We start from the raw sequence: 25,800 nt of genomic DNA on the forward strand, positions 1-25,800 counted from the left end.
AACGCTCAGAGGAAATCTCTTATAATCTGGCACGAACAACTGTTGGGATTTAAGGATGACCTGATACGATTTAGGTAGTCAAAGGTCAAGGTCACTGAGAGTTCACATCCCTTTCCCATTGGAAATGCTATATCTCAGGCGTCTAGCAGGTGTCTAAAGTTTAACTATCAAACAAACGCGCTTATGATAGTTTTGGCGAAATGTGCTTATTGGACCAGACTGCCCCAAAAACAACCATTTTCAAGAGCCTGTTAGTTAAAACCTCAGTGTCCACCTCGTGACAAGCTCTAAAAAAAAGTACAGAATGTCTCTTTAACACATAATAATCTTTACATTCTCATCTGTCACACGGATAATGAAGTGGAAGCTCTCAATCAGTCATACTTTTCTATCCCAGCAGTGTTGGATCTTGCTGAATTTCCCTTGACTAATGATTGGGCTGTTGGGTTATTAATTGAACTAATCGGCCAAAATATTCAGTCGACTGAGAAATGAATGTCCCACCACTTTAAATCATCTTTCCTGTTTTATATATTTGAAGTTCGGAAGCTTTGACGATTTAGGTCCATCCTGTTTCAGCTGCTAATAATGTAGTGATTTTAATGATAGCAAGACTTAATAAAAAAAAAAAATGCTCACAAAATTGAAGTAATACAACTTTGTGGTGAAATACTATTATTCATATTTTTGCTGAATGACTGATAAGAGTTAGAGCCAGTTATCTTTGCACAAAAACTTGAAAATAGCTAACGTGGCTTTCTCCAAAGATACAAAACTCAATAATTAACAAAGTGATGTTCTTTGTTTAATCTGTTAAAAACTGAAGTATGAAAACAATAATTTGTGGTTTCATGGGGGGGATTAAAAACTAAAATCTTTTGTTTCCACCGATTCCAGGTGAAATACAAGAAATATACTTTTAACAGCTACAGATACACTGTGCACCTTCAAACCTGCTTTGTTTTGAAGTCAGATCATTTACATGTATTGAAATCTGTTTTCTCTTCTCTTCCTACAAGAGAAATTATGATGTCATGGAAATATATTTTATTTGTGCTCCTTTTGACCTATTCCCAGGTAACAGCATACGTCATGACAGAGTTTGTACAGTACAATTACTCAACAGAAAACTAAAAATGTATAGCTGCCTTCAAAAGAGACTGCATGTTTTTTCTCAGTTACCTGCTCCACTCAGTAACCAAAAAGGCTGCAAATAACTGATGGTGGGCTAACCTCATACTATATTTGAAAAATGTAATTTCTAGTGACAGTTGCTATTAGTCAAAGTTATCTTTCTTGATATTATTGTCTCTCTTTCTTCACAGTTGTTTTCTGTCACTGCTCCTGGTGGCAGCCGTTGTGTGGAAGATCAAACAGACCTGCTGGGCTTCACGACGAAGAGAAGTAAGTCCATGAAATGCATTTACTTGACATATAAAATACACCTGACTGTGACAATATGGTATTAACTTCCCATTACCTCTATAAGAAAAATTCGGTGTACCGTAATTTCCGGACTATTGAACGCACCTGAATATAAGCCGCACCCACTGAATTTAAATTTTTTTTTTTTTATTTTGAACATAAATAAGCCGCACATGTCTATAAGCCGCAGGTGCCTACCGGTACATTGAAACAAATTAACTTTACACAGACTTTAACAAAACACGGCTTGTAACAAAAATAAAAATTTCAGCGTGACGGATGATTCGCCTTTCCTGTTGACAGTCCGAGTGAGAGGCAGGTCAAACGTCGGAGGAACCTCATCCATATTTATGATGTCGTGGGGGCCAATGGAATTTGCGAAAGTTTGAAACTTTTTCCTCGTAGTCGGAAGGGAGCTGCTGACACAGACTCGTCCGTACCCTGATGGACAGGCCTTTACGTCTCATAAATCTGAGACACCACGATGGTCCACCTGTAAAATCCTCAAACTTCATTGCGGTGGCGATTGTTTTGGTTTTCAGTCGGATCTGCACAGTTGAAACACCTCGGCCGTCTGCTCTCTCTGTGTTGAGTCAGCTCTATTTCCTTTTCCAACAGCCAGATCTAATCGCCTTCAACTTGAAAGCTGCATCATATGCATTTCTTCGTGTCTTTGCCATGATGAGGGTGACAAAATGACTACCGTAATCAGAATGATGGGAAGTTTGAGCGCGCTCGATTTAATCTAAACAGTAAACTAAAAAGTTATATTGTTTCACCTTAACCCGTTCGGCAATTTCATTGGTCTAATGAAAGCTTCATGCCGCCAAAAAACTGAGCACCGTCACAGAATGTGTTTTTTTGCTCAGTTTTTTGGCGGCATGAAGCTTGTGAAAGCGGGAAAAATCCATAAATTAGCCGCGTCATTGTTTAAGCCGCAAGGTTCAAAGCGTGGGAAAAAAGTAGCGGCTTATAGTTCGGAAATTACGGTATATGTAGTTGAGTTGTTAATCAACATAATGGCTGCACAGTTTTTCTGAAGCACTTTATAGAGATAGCACAAATATGGTTGGTTTGTAGTAGACATGGGTTGTAGCAGCAGTTATAAAAGGCTAGTTTGAGGTGAACTGTGCCTCGTCTGAAAAGATGCAAAGAGCAGAAGGCAGCAGCATCAAGACAAACTACTTCAAGCAGCCTTCACAGTCGCGACCCGGGCTGGGCACCATATTTTAATACGTTTATGGCCCCCGACCTAACTGCTCTGCTTTGCCACACACCTGTCTGAGTCGCATACGCTGCAGTAACTGGGGACTGGAGGGTTATCTGTACCCAACCGGCTTGATAGGATCTACCACTTCTAAACTGCATGAAAACTAAGGATTTGCATCATAATGTGCACAATCATTTCTCTTTTTATGAAATTAGAATTAAAAAAAAATATCATTCAAGAACCATTATCAAAGTCAAGCTATCAGTACCAGTACGGGTAATAAAACATTTTTGAAAGATATCCAGCCATCACTACAACAGGATGTTAAAGGAATATTTTCAGTCAGTTAGAATCCAAATTTGTAAAATGTTGTGAAACCAATGTATTTAGCTTGCACTTATGCACTTAGAGTCAATCGTAATATTCTCAGCATGATGCTGAGATTTTAGTGAAAACATTTTTAGACCACTGTTTAACAAAGTTCGTTATTGGCAAACTCAATGTCCCCCTATGTGATCAGGTTTTTTGTAGATAATAATACTGATGAACTGTGGATTCAAGCTTAGTGGACCAGTGGGAAGAAGTATAAAAGAAGCAAGTAGATATACTGTGAATGACCGGGGTATTAATCATTAATATGCAGTATTGGTATAAAAGATGGTGTTGAAATAGATGGGGATGAGATGATTGGCAGCAGAAATGATAAAAGAGGGTAAGAAGGATACTGTGCAGGAAATTGAGCAGAGAGCAAATATATGCAAATTCACCTCGCTGCCCCCCAAACCATCTGCATTGGGTGGCTTTCTGGTTTCTTTAAGAGCAACCATCATTTCCATCTCTTCAGAGTGAATCGTATATTCTCCTAGATGCTGTTTGATACTCAATAGGAGGAAGTTTAATTTGGTGCACATCCAGCCTTCTGACCTGCAGTCCACTAATAAAGTGCTCACAATTTATTTCCCCTTTGTGGATGACATTGATAATCATAGGATCTGAATTTTATATCCTCTAATTGATATATATGAAAATAAACAAGAATGATAGCTGCCGTGCCTCCGAATCCTGCCTATCCAAAGAATTAAAGTCAATAAAAATTAATGCAAGCAGATGGGCTCCCACCATTAACATTCTGCTCACTTTTTCTGCCTGCGCTTGCTGTTCATCTCATCTGTTTGTCACTGTCCTTCAGCTGTCAGATGAAAACAAATATATAGTTAAATAAAAAGCTCCGTATCTTAATTTCGGTGGACTGAAGTTTTGTAACCACAATGTTCTTGTGGGTGCTGGTTTTACGTCTGCAAGAAGGACCGAACAATTTGTTCGCAGATGACATCAGTTTATATCTATGAATTAGTTAATAAGTGAAAGAAAATATATGTATACATCTACTGTCTATTTTTATTGCTCTGAATTTGAATGCACACTCATTTGAAGTCTGTCCTTTCTACTGTAAATTTTTCGCAATGTTTTTATTTTTATTTTGCTCATTCAGTTACAGAACGTATGTTTTTTTCTCTTTGAAACATGATGCAATCCAGAAGTGATCCTTACATTCTCTACTGCAACGAAATTTCTGAATTTGAATCCATCCTCCATCTTAAAAATCTACTGGTATTCTGTCGGGATTTGCTCTAAGCTTTTCTTGGCTGCAAAGGTGAAGCAGGCAGGCAGGTGTGATGGGAGTGAATTCTATAAACCTAGCTTCAACTAGAGATTTAACCAGTATAGGACATGACATTTTTATCAAATACTTTTCCCTCCTGCAGTTAAACCCTGTCAACAAAACAGGTTTTGAACAACCAATATATGATTAATTTCAAAATGTATTCCTATCATGTATTATTAAAGATCTGAATAGCTGGTGCACAGCTTTAAACCTGTGAAAAATAATACCTTAAGGTTCCTGTTGTTGCATTTCCAGGTGCCCTACTTATTAAGAAACATTTTAAAGAGAAGCTGTGTGTTGGTAACCTTTTCCTGAAAGCTGTAAGAGCCTGGAGGGTGTTGTTTAGCGCCGTTATGGGTACTTCAGCTTCTGCAAGTAGTTTTTAGCTCCTTGTCATGGGGCGGTTCTCCTGGCCACTCTTCCATAATACCCAAAGCAGTAGAATCATTAGTCGAGATTATTACAGAACCGGTTAAGGTCTGTTTTATATCCTGTCAGACTAAAAAGGTTTTGTGTATGAAAAAGGCCCATCTTGTGCATCACTTATGGAAGTGCTTGTGTCTGAAAATCTTTGAAGCTGAGGTCAAACAACTGCTTAAAGTGGACACCCCTCACACTGCTATCATTGTTGACCCAGGCCTGTTTTCTCCCGTTAACACCATTTGTAAAGACACAAAAATGACCCATTCAGGATCACACTAACAGAAGCATTTTAGTATATATTTCTTTATTACACATAAATGAAAATGATTTCGCTGCCAAAAGGATCCACCAGTCCTACAAACAACCTTAAACTCCTAACACTTTTTCTTTATACACTCTATTATCAGTGTCTGACAGGTGCAGACATAATCGATCCTTCTTAAAAAAAAACACCACCCAAAAAACAAGATCTTCTGTCTGTAGCATTGACTGATAAAAAGACCATTACACAAAAATCACCTGCATGTCATAGAAAGGACTTTCTTTGCTTTGTTTGTTTGTATTTTATTTGTTTTACTCAGGTCGATACTGGACATTAAAAAAAAAAATTCCCATTTAAAATCTGACAAAAAAAACCATAACTGTGATAATGTGATAAATGATAAAAAGTCATTTCAAGGGTGATAAATCATGCAAATGTAAATGGTATAATATTCAATTTTTTTTTTCACATTATTGACCTATTGAGAGCAGATGTGACACATTCTTGCTTCTACATACTGTCGTGGAAAGGATGTATTTCCCGTGAGAAATGAACAATGAACATAAACAGTGATACAATGAACTGTCTTTTGTCAAATTTATAAAACAAGATAATATAAAAATATCAAGAAGAATTATCAAGGATTACAATAAGAATATTAAAGAATCACAAATCAAAGAATTACAGAGTCAGTATATTTCAGCTGAAAGGACAGGCTCATGCACACAGGGTGTCCATGATGAGTCGGGCCCCACATACAGACACAGTCACACATTTGTAACCGAAGACATGCAGTCAAAACATAGAACAGGGAGATCTTCGACCGTGTTAATGCTTTGTCTCCCTCTTCACTAAGCAAGCTTCTTACAGACAAATAAAATGTGCTTTAGGTCTGCTGGAAAGTTACACAGGTTATTCTATATATATATATATATATATATATATATTTTTTTTTTTTTTTTAAAGATGATAAAATAACTGATAAAAATTCAGTATAATATCTTTAAAAAAAAAAAGCTACCACTCTTCTGCCTGAGCCCCTTCAAGTACATTTTACCACGGTGATTCAAGTGCAATTGTAAGGGTGTTATCCAGTCAGTTTTCTGGCATGCGTCTCCTCAGCCAGCCATGGATTTGATCATTTGTAAAATGGCACTAGAAGTGGTACTGTGGATGCAGTGTCCTCGAGTTGTGTCCATGATGTTCGTCTTTGTCCATATTATTAATGATGGCATCTTTGCTGTATTGCACTGATTGTAATGGTACGGGTTTTAGGTTGCATCCAGCATTCTGCCACATAGTAATTAATGTGAAGTTCTAGTCACATTGAATGGAATTTATTATTTCTCATTTGTGTTGAGACAGTACCCGGTCTCTTATGGTATTATATAAACTTGTTTCATTGGTGAATTGATTGCTCTTCACTGAACAATGTGTCCAGTTAATTTGAAAGCGCTTGCACTTACAAGACTCATCCAAATAAGGGATGGAAGGATTTGGACTGAGGGGGCGTCTAAGCCTCCATCTGACATAAGGACATGAAATGAATGAGTTTAAATGAGGCTTTCAGACATGGACAGAAGAGACGATAATGAGACTCTGATCCAGCCAAGTGGCATATGGATATCTGACACTGAACAAATGTTTTAATGTTCATGTCTTCCCTCTCTGCCCATCCTGAGTCTGGTTTATTCCTGTTTAAAAGCAAGTTTTTCCCTCCCATTGTCATAAAATGCTTGCTCAGTGGAAAATCATTGGGTTTCTGTCTATAATATTGAAATTTCTTTTGTAAGTTCTTGACCTTACTTTTGTAAAGTGCCCCGAAGCACACATGATTTGATGGTAAATACACATTTGTTTTTCGGTGAATTGAATGTTGTTGGCTTTTTTTCTGGCTGGCTTTTGTGAAATCAATGTTGGTACTTCTAGGTTGTGCTAGATCTAAAAATAAGTATTTGTTTTGAAATCTAGTTTTAGAAGCAATACAAAAAGCCAGACTCTGTGAAGTCTGAAATGGTTATTTACCAACTCGCTCACTCTGCTCCCATTGGAAGAGGGTCTCTGTTGTTTACAGCTCTGTGAATTTTGGTGTACAACATCAAATGGTGGTGAATGCCAATTGATTAAAAGCTCCTCCAATAGTTTCAAAATTAACCCGAGATCTACGGCCATTAGGATGCACCGACTGGGAACAATCCTCATTGAATAGTGCCAGACCCATATATTCACAAATTGAATTTGGGTCTGGTAATACCAGGCTAGGTTTTTACTGGAAACATATTTGACATGTAAATTTGTATCTAGCCAACAAATCATTACCTACATGTAATTCTGAAAATGACCCGTGTATGGACGAAAGAACAATAATCAATACTAGTTTCCCAGAAGCCATAGCATGGAGAGCATATAATTCCTGTTGTTGAAGTTGATGTTTACCACACTAAAGCAATACTTGGATGAGGGCTTCCTTTTTTTTTTTTTTTCCGACTTAAAAGGACATAACACCAAAGGCGCAGCTGTTATATTTGAATCATGTTAGTTGAGGATAGGTGACGAGACTTGGATCCCGAGTGGGGACAAAGGGAGGAAAAGACAACAGCTGTAAATGCCACGGAAGAGGACAAGGGTTGACCTCTTTGAAGCTACCTGTGGGGGGAACAGAAAGGAGGGAGTGCTGACATTTCACTCGACCGCAACACGAGGATGTAAAACACACAAATGTGGAATTATCTAACGTGGCTCCCCGCTCTTCATCGCGCTCTCACACGCTCACGCTACAAGCACGCATAGATGTACACACTTGCAACATATGTAAGCACCGATGGTTGGATAGAGGGGCGATGTTTTACTAGCATTCTAGCACACAAAACTGTTATGAAGTTACCTTAGAAAGGACCTTTTTTTTTTTTTTTTTATCTTAACAAATGTTATTATGAAGTCCTGACATTAGTAATCGCTTTGGCCAGTTCCGATGCCATGAACCTGCATGTTGTGTTAGCTGTGAGGAAAAGATAGTGAGGGATGCAAAGGTTAAGAGTACGGGCTACTTTGTGCTCTATAATGGATTTTGTTTGATGATATTTTTCCTCCTATTTTCTTCTATATGTGTATTTATGCTTTGGGTCAACTGTTGGATGGATTTCCTTTGTGCAGACATTTTTGGTGCCCAGAGGATATTTTATCTCCCCAGCCTCAGTCTACTCTTCTGAAATTTAGTACAAACATTCATGGTTCTTAGATAATGTAACGAGTAACATGTCAAATGGTTAACTTGATAAAGGTTTTACCAGCTTAACATCAACATGTTGGCACTTTTACTCTGAGATCCATGTTAGTCTGAGAAAATTCACAGCTGCTAGCACAGACTCTGCAGACTCTTAGCAGAAAAAAAAAGGCCTGCGTGAGTAACATGTTACTTCAGGTCCCAGGTTGAGTGATTTACCCACGAGTGTAAATTCTTAGACGCCAGCTGTTTGTTATACTTCCGGAAAAGATTTTTCACCTTTGGAAAGTGATCACAGCGACAGCAACAATCACACAGTAATGGGGAGAAGTGCAACATTCACATTACAAAAGCAGTTGACCAGGTATGCAGGTATTTGATTGGCCAAAGCCTCACTAAATGATTTTGGTTTGGTGGAAGTTGAGCCAGTCGACCCCGTGTTGTTGTTTTTTTATGTTCAGTTTTTCTGTGTTGGCTCCCCTTCTGCATTGCCAGACTGACCCAATTCAGATAGATGAGAGAGCTGCTTCAAGTTCAACAAGCTTTCCCACGAACGAGTTGCTATTTTATGCTATAATTTAACCTCATTACACAACAGCAATATTCAACAGCTCACCAATACGCACCGATATCATATCACTGTAGTATATAACGGCAGGCTACTAGACTGATACCTGGTAATCTTCAATAGATTATTAAACATTAAACAACATGCAAATGGTAAAATTACATTGTCAACAAAGCAACTGTTCCACCAGGAAAGGGACAGAGTGATCTGTTTAGGTGTAGAGTGTGCTCAGAGGTGGGGTGATACCTAGCCTTTTATAGAGTCCAATGAAGGGAACAAAATGCTGTATTCACCAGACAGATAATTCACTCACTCACTTGCAGAATTAATCAAGTTGCATAGCAGTCCACTCCGTGCCCACCCTTATCAAAATTGTGAATGGCTCCAGCTTGTATTCTTGACAAGTCTGTCATTGCACAAACGGTAATTGGTTTTACAGAGTTCACTCTTGCCTTTTGTCATTAACTTATAACGTATTCATATCTGTAATCTCTCTGTTATTGTATTGGGCCCTTTCATGATTGTATTCCCAGCACATTTGTGATGCATGTTCTGGACACACAGCAAAGCCCCATAGCATTCCCTGACTTTGCCTCTGCTCTCTTCTTGTGCTTTGTTGCTTTAAATGAATTCCGCAACATGATAAATAACATTACTGCTATCTGACATTTAGGATGAATGTTGTTGGATTTGAAGCTTTTGTGTTGGAAACCATAAGAAGCCGAGAGCTGTTTTCTTGTTTTGCACCAACCTCGCCGGGCCCTCCATCCTGCGTTTATCTTTTCGAAAAGGGCAAGATTTCTCATTTTGACCTGCGGTGGCCCAGCAGCTCAAATCTATTGGTTTGGTATTGGTGGTTTGATGTTTAATAGTGGAGATGTACAACAATCTAACATGGGAGCTCAGATATAAGGTTTAAAAATCTCAGCTGGAAAAAAAAAAAAAAAAAAATCAATCAGGTGATCAATCTCAATTTCATATGGCTGTTGTTTTTTCTGAGCTCTGAGTCCCCTGGGGAATGTTTTCAGAGTGAGTCAACAAAACAGTGCAACTTTCCTCTCAGTCACACTTCACCAGTGAGTCTGTAGAACAGCAAAATTATGGTTAAATCTTCAAAATGCTTCAACAAAAGCTGCATTGACATATATGTTGTATTTTTTCTTATTATTTGTTTTATGATAATGCTCTGACCATATTTCTCCTTTTTAACCTTTTTATTTGGCAGGCACATTAGAGAGGGAAAAGACCTAGGCAGATGTATGGTATATGCTCATGGCCCAGCTGAGCCTTTTTTTAAATTATTATTTCTTAGATTACATTGCATGTAAATATTTATGAACAGCAACTTTAATGTTGTGACCTAATGTGAATTATCCCCGTTGAAGGTGCAAATTGATTTTGGCACATATTCCATAAGGAATTGTCCAACGTGAATGTCATTTCTAACTATTCCTAAAAGAAATAGTCATTAAAAGCAGGTACAATTTTCTTTTTGTAAAAGTACAAAGTAATATGTTTTTCGGTGGGACAGCATTAATAAAAATCCAACCATATTGTCTGTTTTTATAAACCAGTCATTCCTAATTGAGTCCTTCATATAATACCAGACGCGGTTTCAAACGGTTTTTTTTCTTTTTTTTTTTTTCCACTTCATTTCTACAATGCTGTCAACCTCTGCAGACCTAAATTTTGCCAATTAATAGCCAGACTAATGAATACTTAATTATATTCAGAGTGGGTGAGGGTGGGAGTGGGCCCAAGATTTTCAGGGTTCATTACTACCCCAAGGACAAATTCCTACACAGGCATGAGACCACCAGAAAAAAAAAAAATCAGTGTTCTCATGCAGCTGACCTAAGATAAAGTGCTTAGCAGTCCATTGTAGTAAACATTACAGATTTTGTTCTTCTTTTGTAAGATGACCCGCAGAGTTTTAGTATTGTGCAGCAAAAATCATAATTAGTTTGGGCATTTTCCTTCATGTATCATTTATTGTTAACAGTGGCATATTTACAACATGAAGATCTTTGTCATTTTTGAGACAATTGGTGTTTGACTTGAAGCAAAGGTGGACGAAAACAAGCCTCTCATTACCAGATGACATCCATCTCTTTGTTTCCATAAATAACAGCTGTATTGGCAGATTTTATCAGCTATAGAAGCCAACTACAACTACTTCAGCTAATTTCTGCTCGTGTAAAAAAAAAATGCTGTCTTTCAACATTTTCACCTGCCACATTTTAACATGATGTCCCTGCAAAGTTATTGGTTTATAATTTTTAAAGTTGTTATATGCGAGTGTAAATTATGCCCAGACACAACAGATGAAAATTTGCATTGGTATGTCTGGGGCGATATATCGATTTTGCACTGTCCTGTTTCAAATGAACCCAACCAAATTAAGCTAGAAGGCCCTAAATATTAAATTGATGGATATAAACACAATTGCATGAGGTTGAAGGTAATGTCTATCTGTCATAACCCTGTTTGTCTGCTTTGCTGTAAATTAAATCCACATAGCAGGGACCACACAATAGAGAATTGTTACTCGATTACTTTGTGACATGTGACCACACAAACTGTAGGTAGCTAACAAAATGTCCCATAAAATGCCGTGAAGGTAACATGGGGTTGCTATTCTAAGCCGGTCATGCTATATTTAAGCAGACAAACACTGTTTTGTTCATTTTCTACACTTTTACACTTCTACGCATCAACGGAACTTGTTTACCGTGTTCAGTTAAAGTTGGTAAGCTATGGTTGGGCAGTAGCTTTTTAAAAGAAGGGTTTAGCAAACTGTTAATTTGTGTGCCTTCTGTTATTTTCTAAGAAAGTCCCTCACAGACACGTTGAAAATCTTCACAACCCAAACATCCAACTAAATGCTTTTTTGCTGTTGTACCGTATGTGTTTTTTGGTTTAAAATTGTTTGTGCGCACGAAGAGCCATATTTAGAGCAGTATAGAGGAAGGGCAGGTTACGAGACCCGCCATCACAACCGCTTGAAGTACAATTAGATCTTCATGCGGCACACTTAAGCTCATCGCAAATCCAATAACAATCAGCGATGTCCTTGGCGCTAAAATGGCGGCCTGTTTAGATATTGATCAGACAATGCGTTGCTGATGAAAGTGTGGCGCTAGTTGTTTTACAATATTGATCAGTGGGGGAACAAGAGAAGCTATTTTCTGCTCAGCCTAAGCAACAGAAATGGTGTCACTCTGAGGTGGTAACCTAACCGCAGCCTTTCTGTGGAGACGCTATGAGAGAAATGTGTTGAAGTTTCTGAGTGATGGAAACTAAATTACAGTAAATATCCTATGGAAGCCTGACTTGATCCAATCAGTGAAGACAGATTTATAGATTAACACTTAATATAAAATTAATCAGTCTCAGTCCATGTCAATTCTAGTTCCTAGTATTTCTTGTGGTGATGGTTCGTTGTCCTCTAGTGTTACTATAGTTTGCATCATGTTAAAATGATGCAATTTTTGTGCCTCAGAATTGGACCAAATATTCCGTTTTATTATATTACAAAATTATAGCACTGCTTGCAATCTTCAAGTAGAGTTCGGGGCTCAGTGATAAGTAATTTCCCTTGTCCTTGGGTCATGGACATTTATGGGTAGTCTTTCGGTGTTTCCTCATGGATATCAGCTATTGATTTTTAGCCTCATACTATAACAGCCCTTTGGCTGTAGATTAGAGGGAATTAAATCATTTTATCATTTTCAATTTCTTTCTTACTTTTAAACCCTTTGAAGCATGTTACACTTATCTATTATATGTTTCATGGCATCAAAGATTGTACTGTACTTTCCGGACTATTGAGCGCACCTGAATATAAGCCGCACCCACAGAATTTTAAAAAAATAATTATTTTGAACATAAATAAGCCGCACATGTCTATAAGCCCCAGGTGCCTACCGGTACATTGAAACAAATGAACTTTACACAGGCTTTAACGAAGCACGGCTTGTAACAAAAATACAAAATTAGCGGTAAACAGTAGCCTACCAAGAAAGTCATTGGTCACTATCTTCCTCCTCCTGTGCACTGAAACCACTGAAGTCATCTCCTTCGGTGTCGGAGTTGAATAGCCTCAGAATTGCTTAATCCGATGTTGGATCGTTTTCATTGTCGCTCTCGTTACTTTCATCCGGAGGCAAATTCCCCGCTGAGCTCATGCTGCCCTCTTCAACACGCAGCAGTCCAGCCTTTCGAAACCCATTGAATCCATAAATGAGCCGCGTCATTGTTTAAGCCGCGAGGTTCAAAGCGTGGGAAAAAAGTAGCGGCTTATAGTCCGGAAAGTACGGTAGTCATACAGTCTAATCTAATATAATCTAACCTACAGAATCAATATTACAATACAGATTATTATTATTTTTTTTTTTTAATGTATGCTGATTTTTGATTTGTGCTGACACTATTTTATCCAGAACACAGTGTATATAGATTTTTAGAAGGTACAACATTTTTTCCAAAGTATTTTATTTTTTCATATACTTCTCGCAATAATGCATAACTGTACTTTTTTTTTTTTTTTTTTTTTAAATAAATTAAGAGGTTAGTTTTGTGTGATGTCATTGAAATGTCATTGAAATTCTTCATCATTAAGGGCTGTGTTTTTTCTCTTTAAAATTTGCTGTATTTTATACATATATTTTATGATGTACATTACCTGTAAAAAAACAAAACAAAACAAAAAAAACAAGTGCTCTGCTCTGTATGCATCTACATTATTATTGCAGAAGATCATATTTCTGTATGTATCTGTTGTTGAATTAGGAGTAAAACCTACAGTATGTTTTGCTCATCTGTTATGTGTGTTTGATATTACAGCAACTGATGAGAGAGCGTCAGCAGATGGCCAGTCGTCCGTTTGCCTCAGTTGCTGTTTCACTGGATGCCAGAGGAGAACTCACAGAAGTGTTGCAGCCTGTTGTTGATGTAAGTCTGAACTCATTTCTGAACATAAACACAAACACACAGATAGATTATCAAATGTATGCCAAAACAATTTGTGCTAATATAAAAAGGGAGTTGCTGCTTGATAATAATCTCTATCACAGTTTTCCATTCTGATGGCCCGACAGTTTTTGAACATGATAATGTCCTGATCCTAAATTCCACCATCAAGTATTGTCAGCTAAACCGACTTTGAGTTCTGACATAAGCCAAAAATTGCAAGTTTAACTCCTATTTTGTCATATTTACATTGAAACCTGATATAAGCAAGCTTATATTTGTAACTGCTTCTGCTGCCATACAGAATATGGAATAAATCTGTAGTGCTATATAATTAGAGTTCATTCATTGTGCTGTATTCAGTCAGCTCAAACCCTCTACGCACAATATGTCAGCCTGTTATAAAGCCGCCTCGACAACAAGAGAACTGCCGGTGACGGTCCTTTCTTCCTGTCTCTCTTCTTCATAAGAGTTGTCCCCTACATTTAGAAAGGCAGACTTGCAGACATTTTTCAAGAGCTGTTTAAAATAACATATTGTAAATTGATGTCATAATGAAAGTAGTTCGTCTTTTGGCAAAAAAAAAAAAAAAAAAAAAGATGGTCACTACTTTTAAAGGATATGAAAACAATGACGTCAGGATGGTTTTTGGAACATTTCATTACCGTTTTATGTCCCACATGATGTATTTTGCTGTTTTCATCTTGACTAATTTGTGCTTTTTGGTTGTTTACTAAAATATGATGGGGGTTTTTTTTGCATCCAAAATGTGATTGATTATTATTTTTGATTATACACTGGGCGCTCATATAGTTTTGCACCGAATTATTCCATTCTGCCCAGTTGCTCTCTCCTCCACCGATACAAATAGAAAGGAGAGAGGAAGTCCAGGACTTAGCATAGGCCAGGACCGAGCTCTGTGTCACCTGCTGCTGAGAGAAATAAAATCACTGTGGCAACCACCAAATAGGCACCACATTAGCTATTAGTATACTGCTGAGTGGTACTCACCATGCATTCAAGTTTTGTGAAGGGCAACGTAAAGAGAGAAAGAGGAGGAAAACAATGCTTCTCAGCTCTCTGAGAGCACTTTATCGTTTCACTTTTAAAGCAGTCTACATCTGAATGGTGTTGGAAAACCGTGCTTTGCTTTGATTTAGGTAACATTTTGATTACACGCTTGTCAGCGGGATGCGTCTCCATCTGTTGTTTAATAACTTTCTCCAGCAGTGCTCCTCTCTGTCCTGCCCAAAAATCAGAGACGCTGTTCATGTTATGAGGCACATTCGAGCAAAGACTCTGGAGAGTATATCTGTAAACAGTGTTCCAAGCTGTTTTGGAAATGATAACCAGGAAAAAGCACATCTGCAGGCTTCTGTTTCTCGACCTTTTCAAGATGCGGAACGCACCTATAAATGCGTGACTTTGAATGCTTGACTTAGATGTCCATTCAGCTTTTAAGGAAGTTATTATGAAACTACTGTTGCAGAAAACGCCTGCAAACTAAGAAACTGATTGACACGCGTGTGTTCTAAAATTATTTCACAGAAATGTGGGTACTTAATGTACCATACTCCTTTTCCTAATGCAACAATACACAACCTTAATGCATTTGAAGAATACAGTAAAGATACATTATGAAGGTATTCAAGTGTTGTTAAGTTAATAAATTCCATTCCAGATTTTCCTGTAGGACGTGGATGGTCTCAAATCACGTTCGAGGCAGCGCAGCCAAAGTGTCTAATGACATACTAACAGCATACGTGCAGCAGCCAAATCCAACATTTACATCTGATATATTTTCTAACAGGTTATAAACATACCTTTTGCCGGAAAAGAAAAACAACTATCAAATTCATGTATGATATACATTTGTACGTATTTTAATTAATTTTTAAAATGCAGCTTTTTTTTCCAGAGCTCTTGCAGCCAATCATGCAGTTGCTTTAGAAGTTTTGACGGTTTGCTACATTGGCTGTGCCTTTCTTTTGCTCACAGCGACACTCTTCGCTGCGATTGAAGTCTGGAAATCCAGTTTGCATTAAAGGTTTGCTCAGCCACACAGCCTTGGGGCAGAGGTTGATGTCAGGCATTTGTTTCAAAGCATAATCCGAACAAAGGCGGTGGCGGTAGATCTACATGAAGCGATACGAACAGTTGCAGCAATGCGAGCAAATATCGAGGAATTAAAAGCCGGAGTCTATAAAACCTGCAACGGTCAATTACAGACCTGCTTTTGCGCTCTGCTCACAGAGTACAGCACATGTCCTGTGATGGTCAATGCTGGTTAATGGCCGCTCCAATAGTTTTAGAATTGACCCGAACGCTGTGCCCGTTAGGATGCATTGACGGGTAACAATCCTCAACGACGTGTGGCCAGATCCGATCCATTCACTCAGTGAATTGGGATCCGGTATCTTTTGTGCTATCTATTTAAACAGTGAGACATTTTTACACCTTGCTTGTGTAAAATTTGTTTACTATTTCCATTTATGTAGCTTCCTTTTGTCAAAATGATTTGCGTCAGGGAGTTACTGTATGTCTGTAATTGCTACATTTGTATATATGAAAACACCATATTGGAATAGCTTTTTTCAGCTTCTAAAAATTTTTTTGATGGGTATTCGGAAAAAAAAAAATCAAATCCACCTTCCAAATGCGTTAATATATCCAGCATATTGGACCACATACAGCTCCATTACATGCCTTGGCACCAGCTGAAGGTGAACCATATGAAACAAACCTAATTCTCTTTTGGAAAGGTTAATTGGTCAGCATCTGGCACCACTTAGCGATTGAAAATATTTGTTGATGTCAAAGAGGACACCCGACGCCGTGGTTCGTATCTGTTTCCCCAGCTCTGTTTGTATTCATTTACTGATTTCATGCAGTAACACTAAGAAGCTCGGGGAAATGATTTGAATATCACAATAACGTTTGTAATTGATACGATCTGTGCAGAGAACGAAACACAGAAGGGCTGCAGCGTCAGGAGTGACCCCTCACACCAGTCCCATCACGGGAGAACATTTAAGACGTCGTTCTCGGACTTTATCGTCAGCACTGATCTCACTGCATTAGTTAGTAGCATCTCTCCGTCGCTGCTTTACAGACCCTCCAGCTGGTCTGAGAGGGACAATTATAACAGCCTTTGTGCCAGTTTCTTCCATTTGGTTGGTTTAAACCCCCAAGACGGACATTGCCTTCAGTGACCGAGATGTCAGCAGCTGTTGGACAGAGGGGCCATTCGGGCCCCGACACTGCAGACCTAGATGTCTCCATTCACTACGGCCGGCTTTCAACATATGGAACCACTAACGAACAGCCAGTGTGATGGATGACACCTGTCAGCGGGGGAAAGGAAAGCAGATACGTTGTGTGAAGAGCGTTTGTGTGTTTCCACGTGTGTGCATGTTTATGGGCTTGGATGGTTATGAATGACCGTAATACAGTTAATTACAAAAGTTTGAACATTGGCGTGACGGCAAGTAGCTCACTTTAGTTCAAAAGTGTAAGAAAGAATAAAAAGAAAACAGTTAAGCATACCTGTTCATGCTCTCATTTATTGTCATTTTTTTTGATTGACTCCCATGTATATTCGTACTGCTACTACAATGCTACTAATTCTTTACATATACTGATTTTAATAATAGAATAACAGTATCAACTTCTTCTGTGTTGTGTAAATTAACCATATGTGCAGAGCATGACTGTAATAGGTCAGTGTAAACCAAACCCAACAGTCAAACCTGAGCTCAAAGTGGTAATATATATAAATATGTATATTTATTTTGTCCAGTCAAAGGTTCAGTGGTTACAGTTGGTTTGGCAGTTCAGAGAGTTGAGTCAAATGATATGCAGGGAGCAGGTTAAACACAGTACATGGTACGTGGGAGAGCTGATGTTAAGAGCTTTGGACTGGATAATGGTGTAAATAAGGAAGTGTAAACGGATTTGAAGGATTGATCCTGACACCAGGTAGAGCCCGCACTCATGCTCTGCATTGCACCAGTGTTGAACGTTGGTCTGCAAAGTAACTGTGTAAAAAGCAAGTGGCACAAAGAGGAATTAAAAAAACAAAAAAAAAAACGTTGTTTTTTTTACACAGCAGCTTTCTTCCCTTAACAAGACCAAAGAAGTCCACAGGCCTTGATAGCTTGTGTGAGGTTGTAGTCGGGCCCAACAGTGTTTTGAGCTCGTTGCTGACACATCTTAGGTCAGCGTGTTAGCTGGTGATTATATGCCAATCACCACCGCGCACGAATAGTCCCAAAGTGCTCAACCGACATTGTTATCTCCAAAGCCACGTGGCTTGCGCGGCAAAAAAAAATAGCATTTGCATTGTATTTAAATTAAATATTAATATTATTATTATTATTATTATTATTATTATTATTATTATTATCATAATCAACATGGGTTCAATTATCAACCCTTGTCTGTACGGAGCTATTCATCAGCAAAATCACTTGAATTATCATGACATGGCTCGGCAGTTTAATTGCCCTTCTGTTTGCGGCAGATGTAATATGAGATGCACGAGAATATTGCGTTCTGCCTTGCTTGGGTGACGTAACAATGCACATAAACAATCTGTAGGTCTCCAGTCATGCGACAGTGCAGAAACTCGTCCGACGCGTACAGAAGGATTCTTCTCGAACGATTAAAAATTTGAATTTGTCTTGTCACTTTGAATGCACCTCCTACTTTGGGCTTCAGTCGACGCTTCACCTTTCTCCTGCCCTCCCGTCTTTCGGTATTAGTTCCAGCTGATTAGCAGCACCGGGGCCAATGTTGGCAGCGTTCATAACCTTGGATAATTATTGGAATTCTACTAAGAGGGCTCTCTTTTGAAGAAGAACAAAAGAACAAGTCCAGTGTCTTTTCAAACCAACATTAAGTAGCATAGGTGTCAAAAGTTTGGTCTATTTTTATTTATTTTTTTTTACATCAAATGGTGACACATGATTGGTTCAGACTTTTATTCTTTTGACTACTGAGCTAGTTTCTTTTTAAGCCAACTAATAATTAACTTCACCTCCAGGATTTGACCCCCGTATGTAGGAAAACTTAATCGGTAAGACATTTGCTGTGCAGTTTGCCCGAAAAAGAGCGTCTGCGCTTTTTCCCCGGCTTTTTTTTTTTTTTAGTGTCAGTTAACCAGTAAGATGAAGATTTAGATTTATGCATTCGATTATAAAATGTAACCGCTTGTATTAAGGCGGGCCTTGGCTGAACGCTGGTCTGCGTACTCGCCACCGTTAGCAGCGTTAGGTTACAGAATCTTCAGCACGCGAGACGGTGAATTTTTACATTTCCCCCCTCCGGCCGTGCTCTTTTCGTTGGGTACCAGTTGTTTCGTTCAGCTGAACATTTCACCTAAAATTCTCGTCTTCTTATCCTGTTGTTGTTGTTGTCGTCAAGTACATCATTTTAAAGATCTTTTTTTTTTAACAGTGCTCAACTGCCTTCCTGGTTATAATTACAAAGCCCCGCGGATACGACAACGCCTTCAATGTCGCCGAGCAACTGGAAAAATATTGTAGTCGTGAACTATGGCATTTCAGATGGCAAACTTAATTGGCATTTACATGGAAAAATTACACTGCGCGCTTCAAAGGAAACAAGCCTGCTTTTGCTTTTAAGGAAAGGACTCGGAGAGCGGCTGAAACTACTTCACATCACACCGAGTGTCTTTTTCATTCTGCAGCTTAAACAGATCCATATGCATGACGCGCCCCGTATCGCTTGTACTTCCTGAATAGAGAATGTAAAGTTTTTTTTTAAGAGTCAATGCTTGTTTAAAATGCATAAAATATTATCAGTGTTTTGTCTCTCTGTTGGGTGAAATGTACAACGAATTTCAGTGAAGGACAAATTACCGCATCCCACTGTTCATTTTTTTTCATGTTTTAATGCATATGCGGACCCAGTTTTTTTTTTTCTACCATTTTTCCTCTGCTGCCTTTTTTATCTCTATTTTTAATTCAGCCACACAAGAGAGAGAAAGAAAAAAAAGACAATTCTATTCAGACAGGTTATTATTGCACAATTTCTAGCCTCTCATCCAAAACATGCTGTGAAACCCTTGACGTTCATTATCAGGGTGACATGTTTTTCACGGTCAAGACGAGCAGTTTTGGCTTTTATGTCCAAGGGGAGGTCATTGTCTCGTCATGAAGACGGTCTGACAGGGACACGAGTGTTTCTGTTGTGTGACCAATCAAACCACTCGTCTCAGGAGAGTGTCTCATCTTAGATGCAGCAGCTCCAGCAGCTAATACAAGCGACTTTTGGGCTGCCGGTCCCATAAACGAAAATCCGACCCTTACAAATAAACAACTACATTTGACAAGTTTGACTTTCTTTCGTAGTAGTCCTGAAAATGTGGTTAATAGCGGTGTTGTTGTTTTGTTTTTGTTTTTTCCTCAGGGTGCACCTAAACCTGTTGCGATGGAGCCGTGTTCAGGAGGGAAAGCTGCTGTATTGACCGTCCTCGTGCGTCTACCCTCTGGGCCTTCAGGCCTACCTCCACCAGGACAGTCAGGTAACAACACAAGCTGCAACCAATATCTATTTGTTGTTTCGACTGAACAGAAGATCGCGTGGAAATTGCCCGTGTTTCACCACCTTTATGTTTTTCTTTCTTTTTCCCTCCCTTCTTCAGGACTCATTGTTGCCAGTGCGCTTATAGACATTTCACAGCAGAAACCAACAGATTTTAAGGACAAGTCCCAGGGTTTAAAGAACCGAAAAGCCCTTCCTCCGGCACACCAAGGGACCTGCGTCTGAGTCTCAACCGCTCGGTCCATTGGGTCCCTTTTTTTTTTACGCCACCCGAGGTCACGTATTGTTCCAACGGTCCCAGTCGGACGCCTTTCCAGAGACACAACACGACTACACGTAGAAGATTTCATTCGGCTGCTACCACTGAAGTTTTCATGTTCCAACAGCACAACCTTTGTTACCTTTCCTGCCCCTTTTTTTGCTCTCTTCTGCAAATGTCAACCTCAGAAAGCCTCCTCTAACTTCTGAAACAACCTACCGGGTCCTCATTTGCAGCGATCGTGGCGAGGCTTAATATCTGCATCAAGCGGACACCTGCCAAATCAGTGCCATCAGTGACAGATTACTGAGGAGGATCCGGACCTGCTGAAGCTTCAGTCGTAAACACTTTGCAACACCATCCATTTGTTCAGCAGTACAGAGAAGCAAAGGTGTCTGTACATTAGGTTAAATCAAAGTTAACTGGTTTCCTTCTCGCCATGTTAGAAACCCAGCCGACGATTGAAAATGACTGCTCGATATCCAGTTTGTGCTGCCACTACGGTTTTCGACCTTCTTTTGCTTGGCAACAAGTGGTACTCTATGGTGCTAAAGCCTTTATTTTTTTATGGCAAGGCCGACTCGGCCTTCGCTGTACGGACTTAAATTCATTATGCCTTTTTTTGTGGGGCGGGAGGGAGGAGCTATGCGCTACACCGGGACTCGACTCGACATCCCACAACCGCACGGTAGTGTTTTCAAAAGTAGAGTATTTTGTCAATTACCATCTTGTACATATTTATCATCCACCCAACTGAAGCTAAAGTCTGTATTCTCCGTGGAATACGTGTACAAATGCTGCAGAGACATTACCGCGATCACCACCGGTGGCGTGTGGGTGAAGACCGCAGAGTGGAGGAGGCACGAACAAAACCATCCATCATCAAAGTTAAAAGCATGGAAATCTCCGAATCTTACGAAAAAGTTAGATGCATTTTTATTAGCAAACTGCAAGTGTCATTTGTTGTACAAATTCTGATCTTTTTCAGCGTGGCCACTGTCAAATAAGTAACGCAAGGAAAAAAAAACAAAAAAGTTCTGGGTGATTCTGTACCGTAGTTTGTAATTTTATCAGTTTGCTGTGCAACTTGGAACATCAGGCTTTTTGAACTCGCCCATGAATTGATGTGGCGGGTGGATTTCATTCAAGGAAGGAGACGTCCGCTTGATAGAATTCGACCAGGGACATCATGTTCCCCTGGCTCTTTACTGGTTTGTTTTATAAGGTTGTGTCTTCTTTTTTTTTTAATTGTCATCCGAAGGAAGCTATGACTTAATTTCTGCTACTCCGTTACCTTTTTATAATGGCCTTGGCTTTCCCTGAACTCTTGAGGAAGGGGACATGTTCATCTGCAGAATTTTCCAAACGCTGTTGAGCATTTTTAGCCCCGCCTCCACCTCTGCCCTGAGCTGTACAGTGTCTTGTTGGAACAAATGTGAGTCTTTGTCACTTGAGATTTCTTGTGTTCTGTCGGGTTTTTATGACAGACTGGCGAAAGATTATCGTTTATTTTAGGCCTCGTCACCTGACACTATTATATCTATGATGAATTGTCTTTTGCTACACTTGTGAAAAGAGCATTTCTGTTAATAATTTGTTTTGATATTTAACAGATTCCTGTGTAATAGCGCATTTAACTTGATTTTATCGTTGATTTCAATCATTTGTTTTTGAATTGTGCATCTTTGAGGACTGTATGGGCATTGTCTTGCTTTTTTGTTGCAAAATGGTCATTTCGATGCATTTCATGAGGATGGTGTGCCAGCTAATGTGTTTTTACTTTGTGTTTGTAGAGTAATCCGATAACGGTGTCATTACACAGGAATCAGGGTCTCGCTGTACCGTGAAAAAGATGAGAAACTGCATATCTTCAGTGTATTTTAAAGATGGATAACATGCCAGAAAATAAAATGAAAAAAAAAAAAAAAAGAAAAGAAACAGACCTGAAAATCTTTTGTGCAGTGGAGTCTTTTCTTACACATGACTAATTGTACAGGCGGAGAATTTTGCGGTGCAGTATGGCCGTTCTTCTGCTTCTGTCTGTCTGCTCACGGCTCGCTGCCTCTGAAGCTTAAACCTCCCATTTGTAATTGCCTTCTGATGGTCACTGTTCAGCACGGGGTGATTGCCTCGGCCAAAGATAAGTGTTCCCTTTTGAAAGCGATTGAGAGAGAAAAAAAAAAAATACAAATCTCAAAACTAAGCCTTGATGGATTGTTTGTCAGCGCGAGATCATTTTTACAGTGAAAGATGCTAAAAAGATATATTCTACAGTGTTATTTATACATATGATAAACTGCCTTTTTGAAAGTTGTACTATCTGAATGTAATATGAAATAGTTTCTTGGTGCTTTCATAACTTTTCTTTAGTTAAGGGCATTAATCTAAACAGCCTTATTATACACTGACTCCAAGTCAAAGACAAAATTACAATATACTCTATTAAACGATTAAAGCATTTTCTAAATGGATGTGGAATAAAGCAACGTTGTTAAAAGGCAAAAGGGTCACATTAACTTTTGGATTGTAACTTCAAATTGTACTTGTATAAATTTGCATATATATTTTCTTAAAAAAAAATAAAAAGGGGCATTGCAGACATTTCAATGAGCCATCTTTCTAAGTGGTTTATCATCTAATCTGTATTGTAATAGTTCTGATAAGAGGCAGAACAAAACAGATGATATGCTGACACACTTGGCGGTTTTACATATTCAGCAGGGACTCTGCCAGATCGAACAGAGATTCAATCAAATTTGGAAAAAGTAGACATAAAACCGAATTATGCTGTAAAACCTTTAAAACTGTAGACGAGACATCAAACCGAGGCGGTGGAATTTTCAAACGTTTGAATGTCACCTGGAAGGTGCACCATACGAAGAGGAGCACACCGCATTACTCTCTTCTAAAGTTCAGCCCGTATTAAGAGGTTTGTCCTTCACTGTGCTAACACCTTTTAAGAATGCGTATGCTCCCTCTTCGCTGTCAATGACGTGCATTTGAACAAGGATGTAAAGAAAAGCGATGCAGCCTGCCAAAGTGCTACTCTGGATAATCCTCACTTCTGCTCAACAGGGTACTTATCGGCTGCAGGCGCTCTTGAGGAAAAGCTACTTGTCCCCGAAAGGACTGTTCACCATGTGGATATATTGAAACCCTGCGGATGGCAAGAGCCTGATTAGCCCGTTTAGTGCTACTGTACAGTATATATGAAGGGCACATGTTAATGTTACAGATTTTACACAACGTCCCTTTCAGACCGGCACTTTGTGTGGAGTTGCATCCTGCTTTACTCCGTGTTATTTTCAATTCTATCAGGTGCCAAGACTGCACTTTGAGCAGAGGGCTGTTTTGACCTGAACTTGTCTGTTAAAACTAAATCTACAAGTCATGTGTGCACCTTCAGCACAGGGAGGTGATCTGGAGGTGACAGGTGTTCTTACAGGTCCATTGTGCTTTGCAATTTTGTGCCACTTGCGGCCGCCAGTTGAACATGCGAGGGGCTGTATGACAACCACAGAGCCCGCTACCCCCGGCCTTTTCTTTTTTTGTGATGTTGACAATAGACATGATGAAACATCTTAAAAACTTTTTTTTTTTTTTTTTTTTTTTAAGTACATTTGTGCTTCAGTCAAATGGAAGGGATCACAATTCAGGATACACGAATAAATCCCAAACTTTAACTGTATGTGGAAAGGCAAGTTTATTTTTCTACTGTTTCACTGATCAGACACAGGCCATTCCAAGTACTTTACAAAGGTACAAAAATACATTAAAATATTTAAAAAATGATATGGTAAGACAACAAAAATGAGAAAAAGACATTAGTTCTAAGTGCTTTACGTAACTACATTAAGAAGAAGATATTAGGAAGAAATAACATTTTTATTTAAAAGGCAAAACAAGCCATTCAAAGTTTCATTGAGACATTTAAGTGCAAGGCATTAAAATTGCAGTCACATTTTCTTTCATAAAAATAAATTGCATGTAGGTGGATACAAGATATTTAGAATTAGGCTTTATGCCACACTGATGTGGCATCAGGCAGGCCTATTTATGATAAACACTGGCCACTAAACAAACAGTAAATTATAATAAAAACATTGACGTGAATATTATGAAATACTTTTTCTCTGAGGTTTGTATGCCTTTTTTGTGCAGTGTTTCTGTATGATGTCGTTTTCTATCTATTCAATGACCGTCAGAAGAAAGCAACATTATATTCCATATAAGTAGTGCAAAAAAACCCCACGAAAGATAAGTAATTGTGTTTAAAAAGAAAAAAAAGAAAAAAAGGGTGGAGAACATTTTGGGGAAAGTTTTTACAGAATTTCACCCATTTCTTATGAAAGCATGGAGTGCTGACAACCCGAAGCTCAAAAATCAGGGAATAACAAACTGTAAAAAAGAATTTGCGAACACTGATCATTGATTCGTGAACTGGTTGAGATCGTGAGAACTTTCCACATGACAGACGTGCTATTTTTGGTGCTTATCCGTTACTGTAGGTCATAAATGCCCTCGTTCCGTTTTGGATCGTGTGACGATAAACCCAAATTCGAAATCAGGTTGCATGGATCTCCAAAGAGCGAAGAGATTCAAACAAAATGTTCATCCCAGCACTTTTGAGCTGCACTGACGAAGAGCTGACGGAAGCTTTCCAACAAATATCTGAAGCAGTACACCACGCAGCATACATCGTCCACATTTGTCTCGACAAGGTTTTAAGTCTCAGCATAGAAACAAACTTTCTAAATGTCCTTGTATCTGCTTCCACATAGCAAAACATGCTCATTTTCCGGATTCTGTAAACTGCTAAAGTGCTCATTTCTGCATGCGAAAACCAGGGCCGGCTAATTGGCTCGGCGTCTGAAAAAGATCCAGGAAGGCACTAAAAACGAAGGGCTTTTGACCAAACAGGCTGGCGGCTGGTCCAGTGTGTGACTGGCTGTTATTTTTCAAAATGACAGTTAAGTGAACAGAGGTCGTTGCTAAGTACCGAAGAGGGATGTGCTGCAAATATTCAGAGTGACAACGCTGGCAAGCCGGTGTCCACTCTGGTCCAGCCCTGATGGGCATATTGTCTGGCTTTTACAAATATTACATTGTATTTTTATTCCACTGAACCTGTTATTTGAGGATGTTCAAAAGTCCTTTTATGACAATGCGTTTGCTTTTCTAACTTTGTTCTGGCCAGTTTGACAATTATATATGGATTTTTTTTTT

The 25,800-nt window shown here is 38.9% G+C and overlaps 1 protein-coding gene across 2 annotated transcripts in view; it reads left to right on the plus strand.

Moving 5' to 3' along the window:
• The window catches only part of atrnl1b (attractin-like 1b), a 64,679-nt gene extending 41,587 nt beyond the window's left edge, over positions 1–23,092 (plus strand). For both annotated transcript variants that reach the window (XM_069155560.1, XM_069155561.1), the window contains exons 26-29: positions 1,326–1,404; positions 13,623–13,730; positions 20,181–20,295; positions 20,416–23,092. In XM_069155560.1, coding sequence (XP_069011661.1) covers positions 1,326–1,404; positions 13,623–13,730; positions 20,181–20,295; positions 20,416–20,540 — 427 coding nt within the window. In that variant the 3' untranslated portion in view covers positions 20,541–23,092. The remainder of the gene's footprint in view (positions 1–1,325; positions 1,405–13,622; positions 13,731–20,180; positions 20,296–20,415) is intronic.
• The last annotated feature ends 2,708 nt before the right edge of the window (positions 23,093–25,800 follow it).

This window comes from Embiotoca jacksoni, unplaced genomic scaffold (genome assembly GCF_022577435.1).
Source record: "Embiotoca jacksoni isolate LCO1_2020_lvr unplaced genomic scaffold, fEmbJac1.0.p SCAF_20, whole genome shotgun sequence".
Taxonomy (NCBI): Eukaryota; Metazoa; Chordata; class Actinopteri; family Embiotocidae; genus Embiotoca; species Embiotoca jacksoni.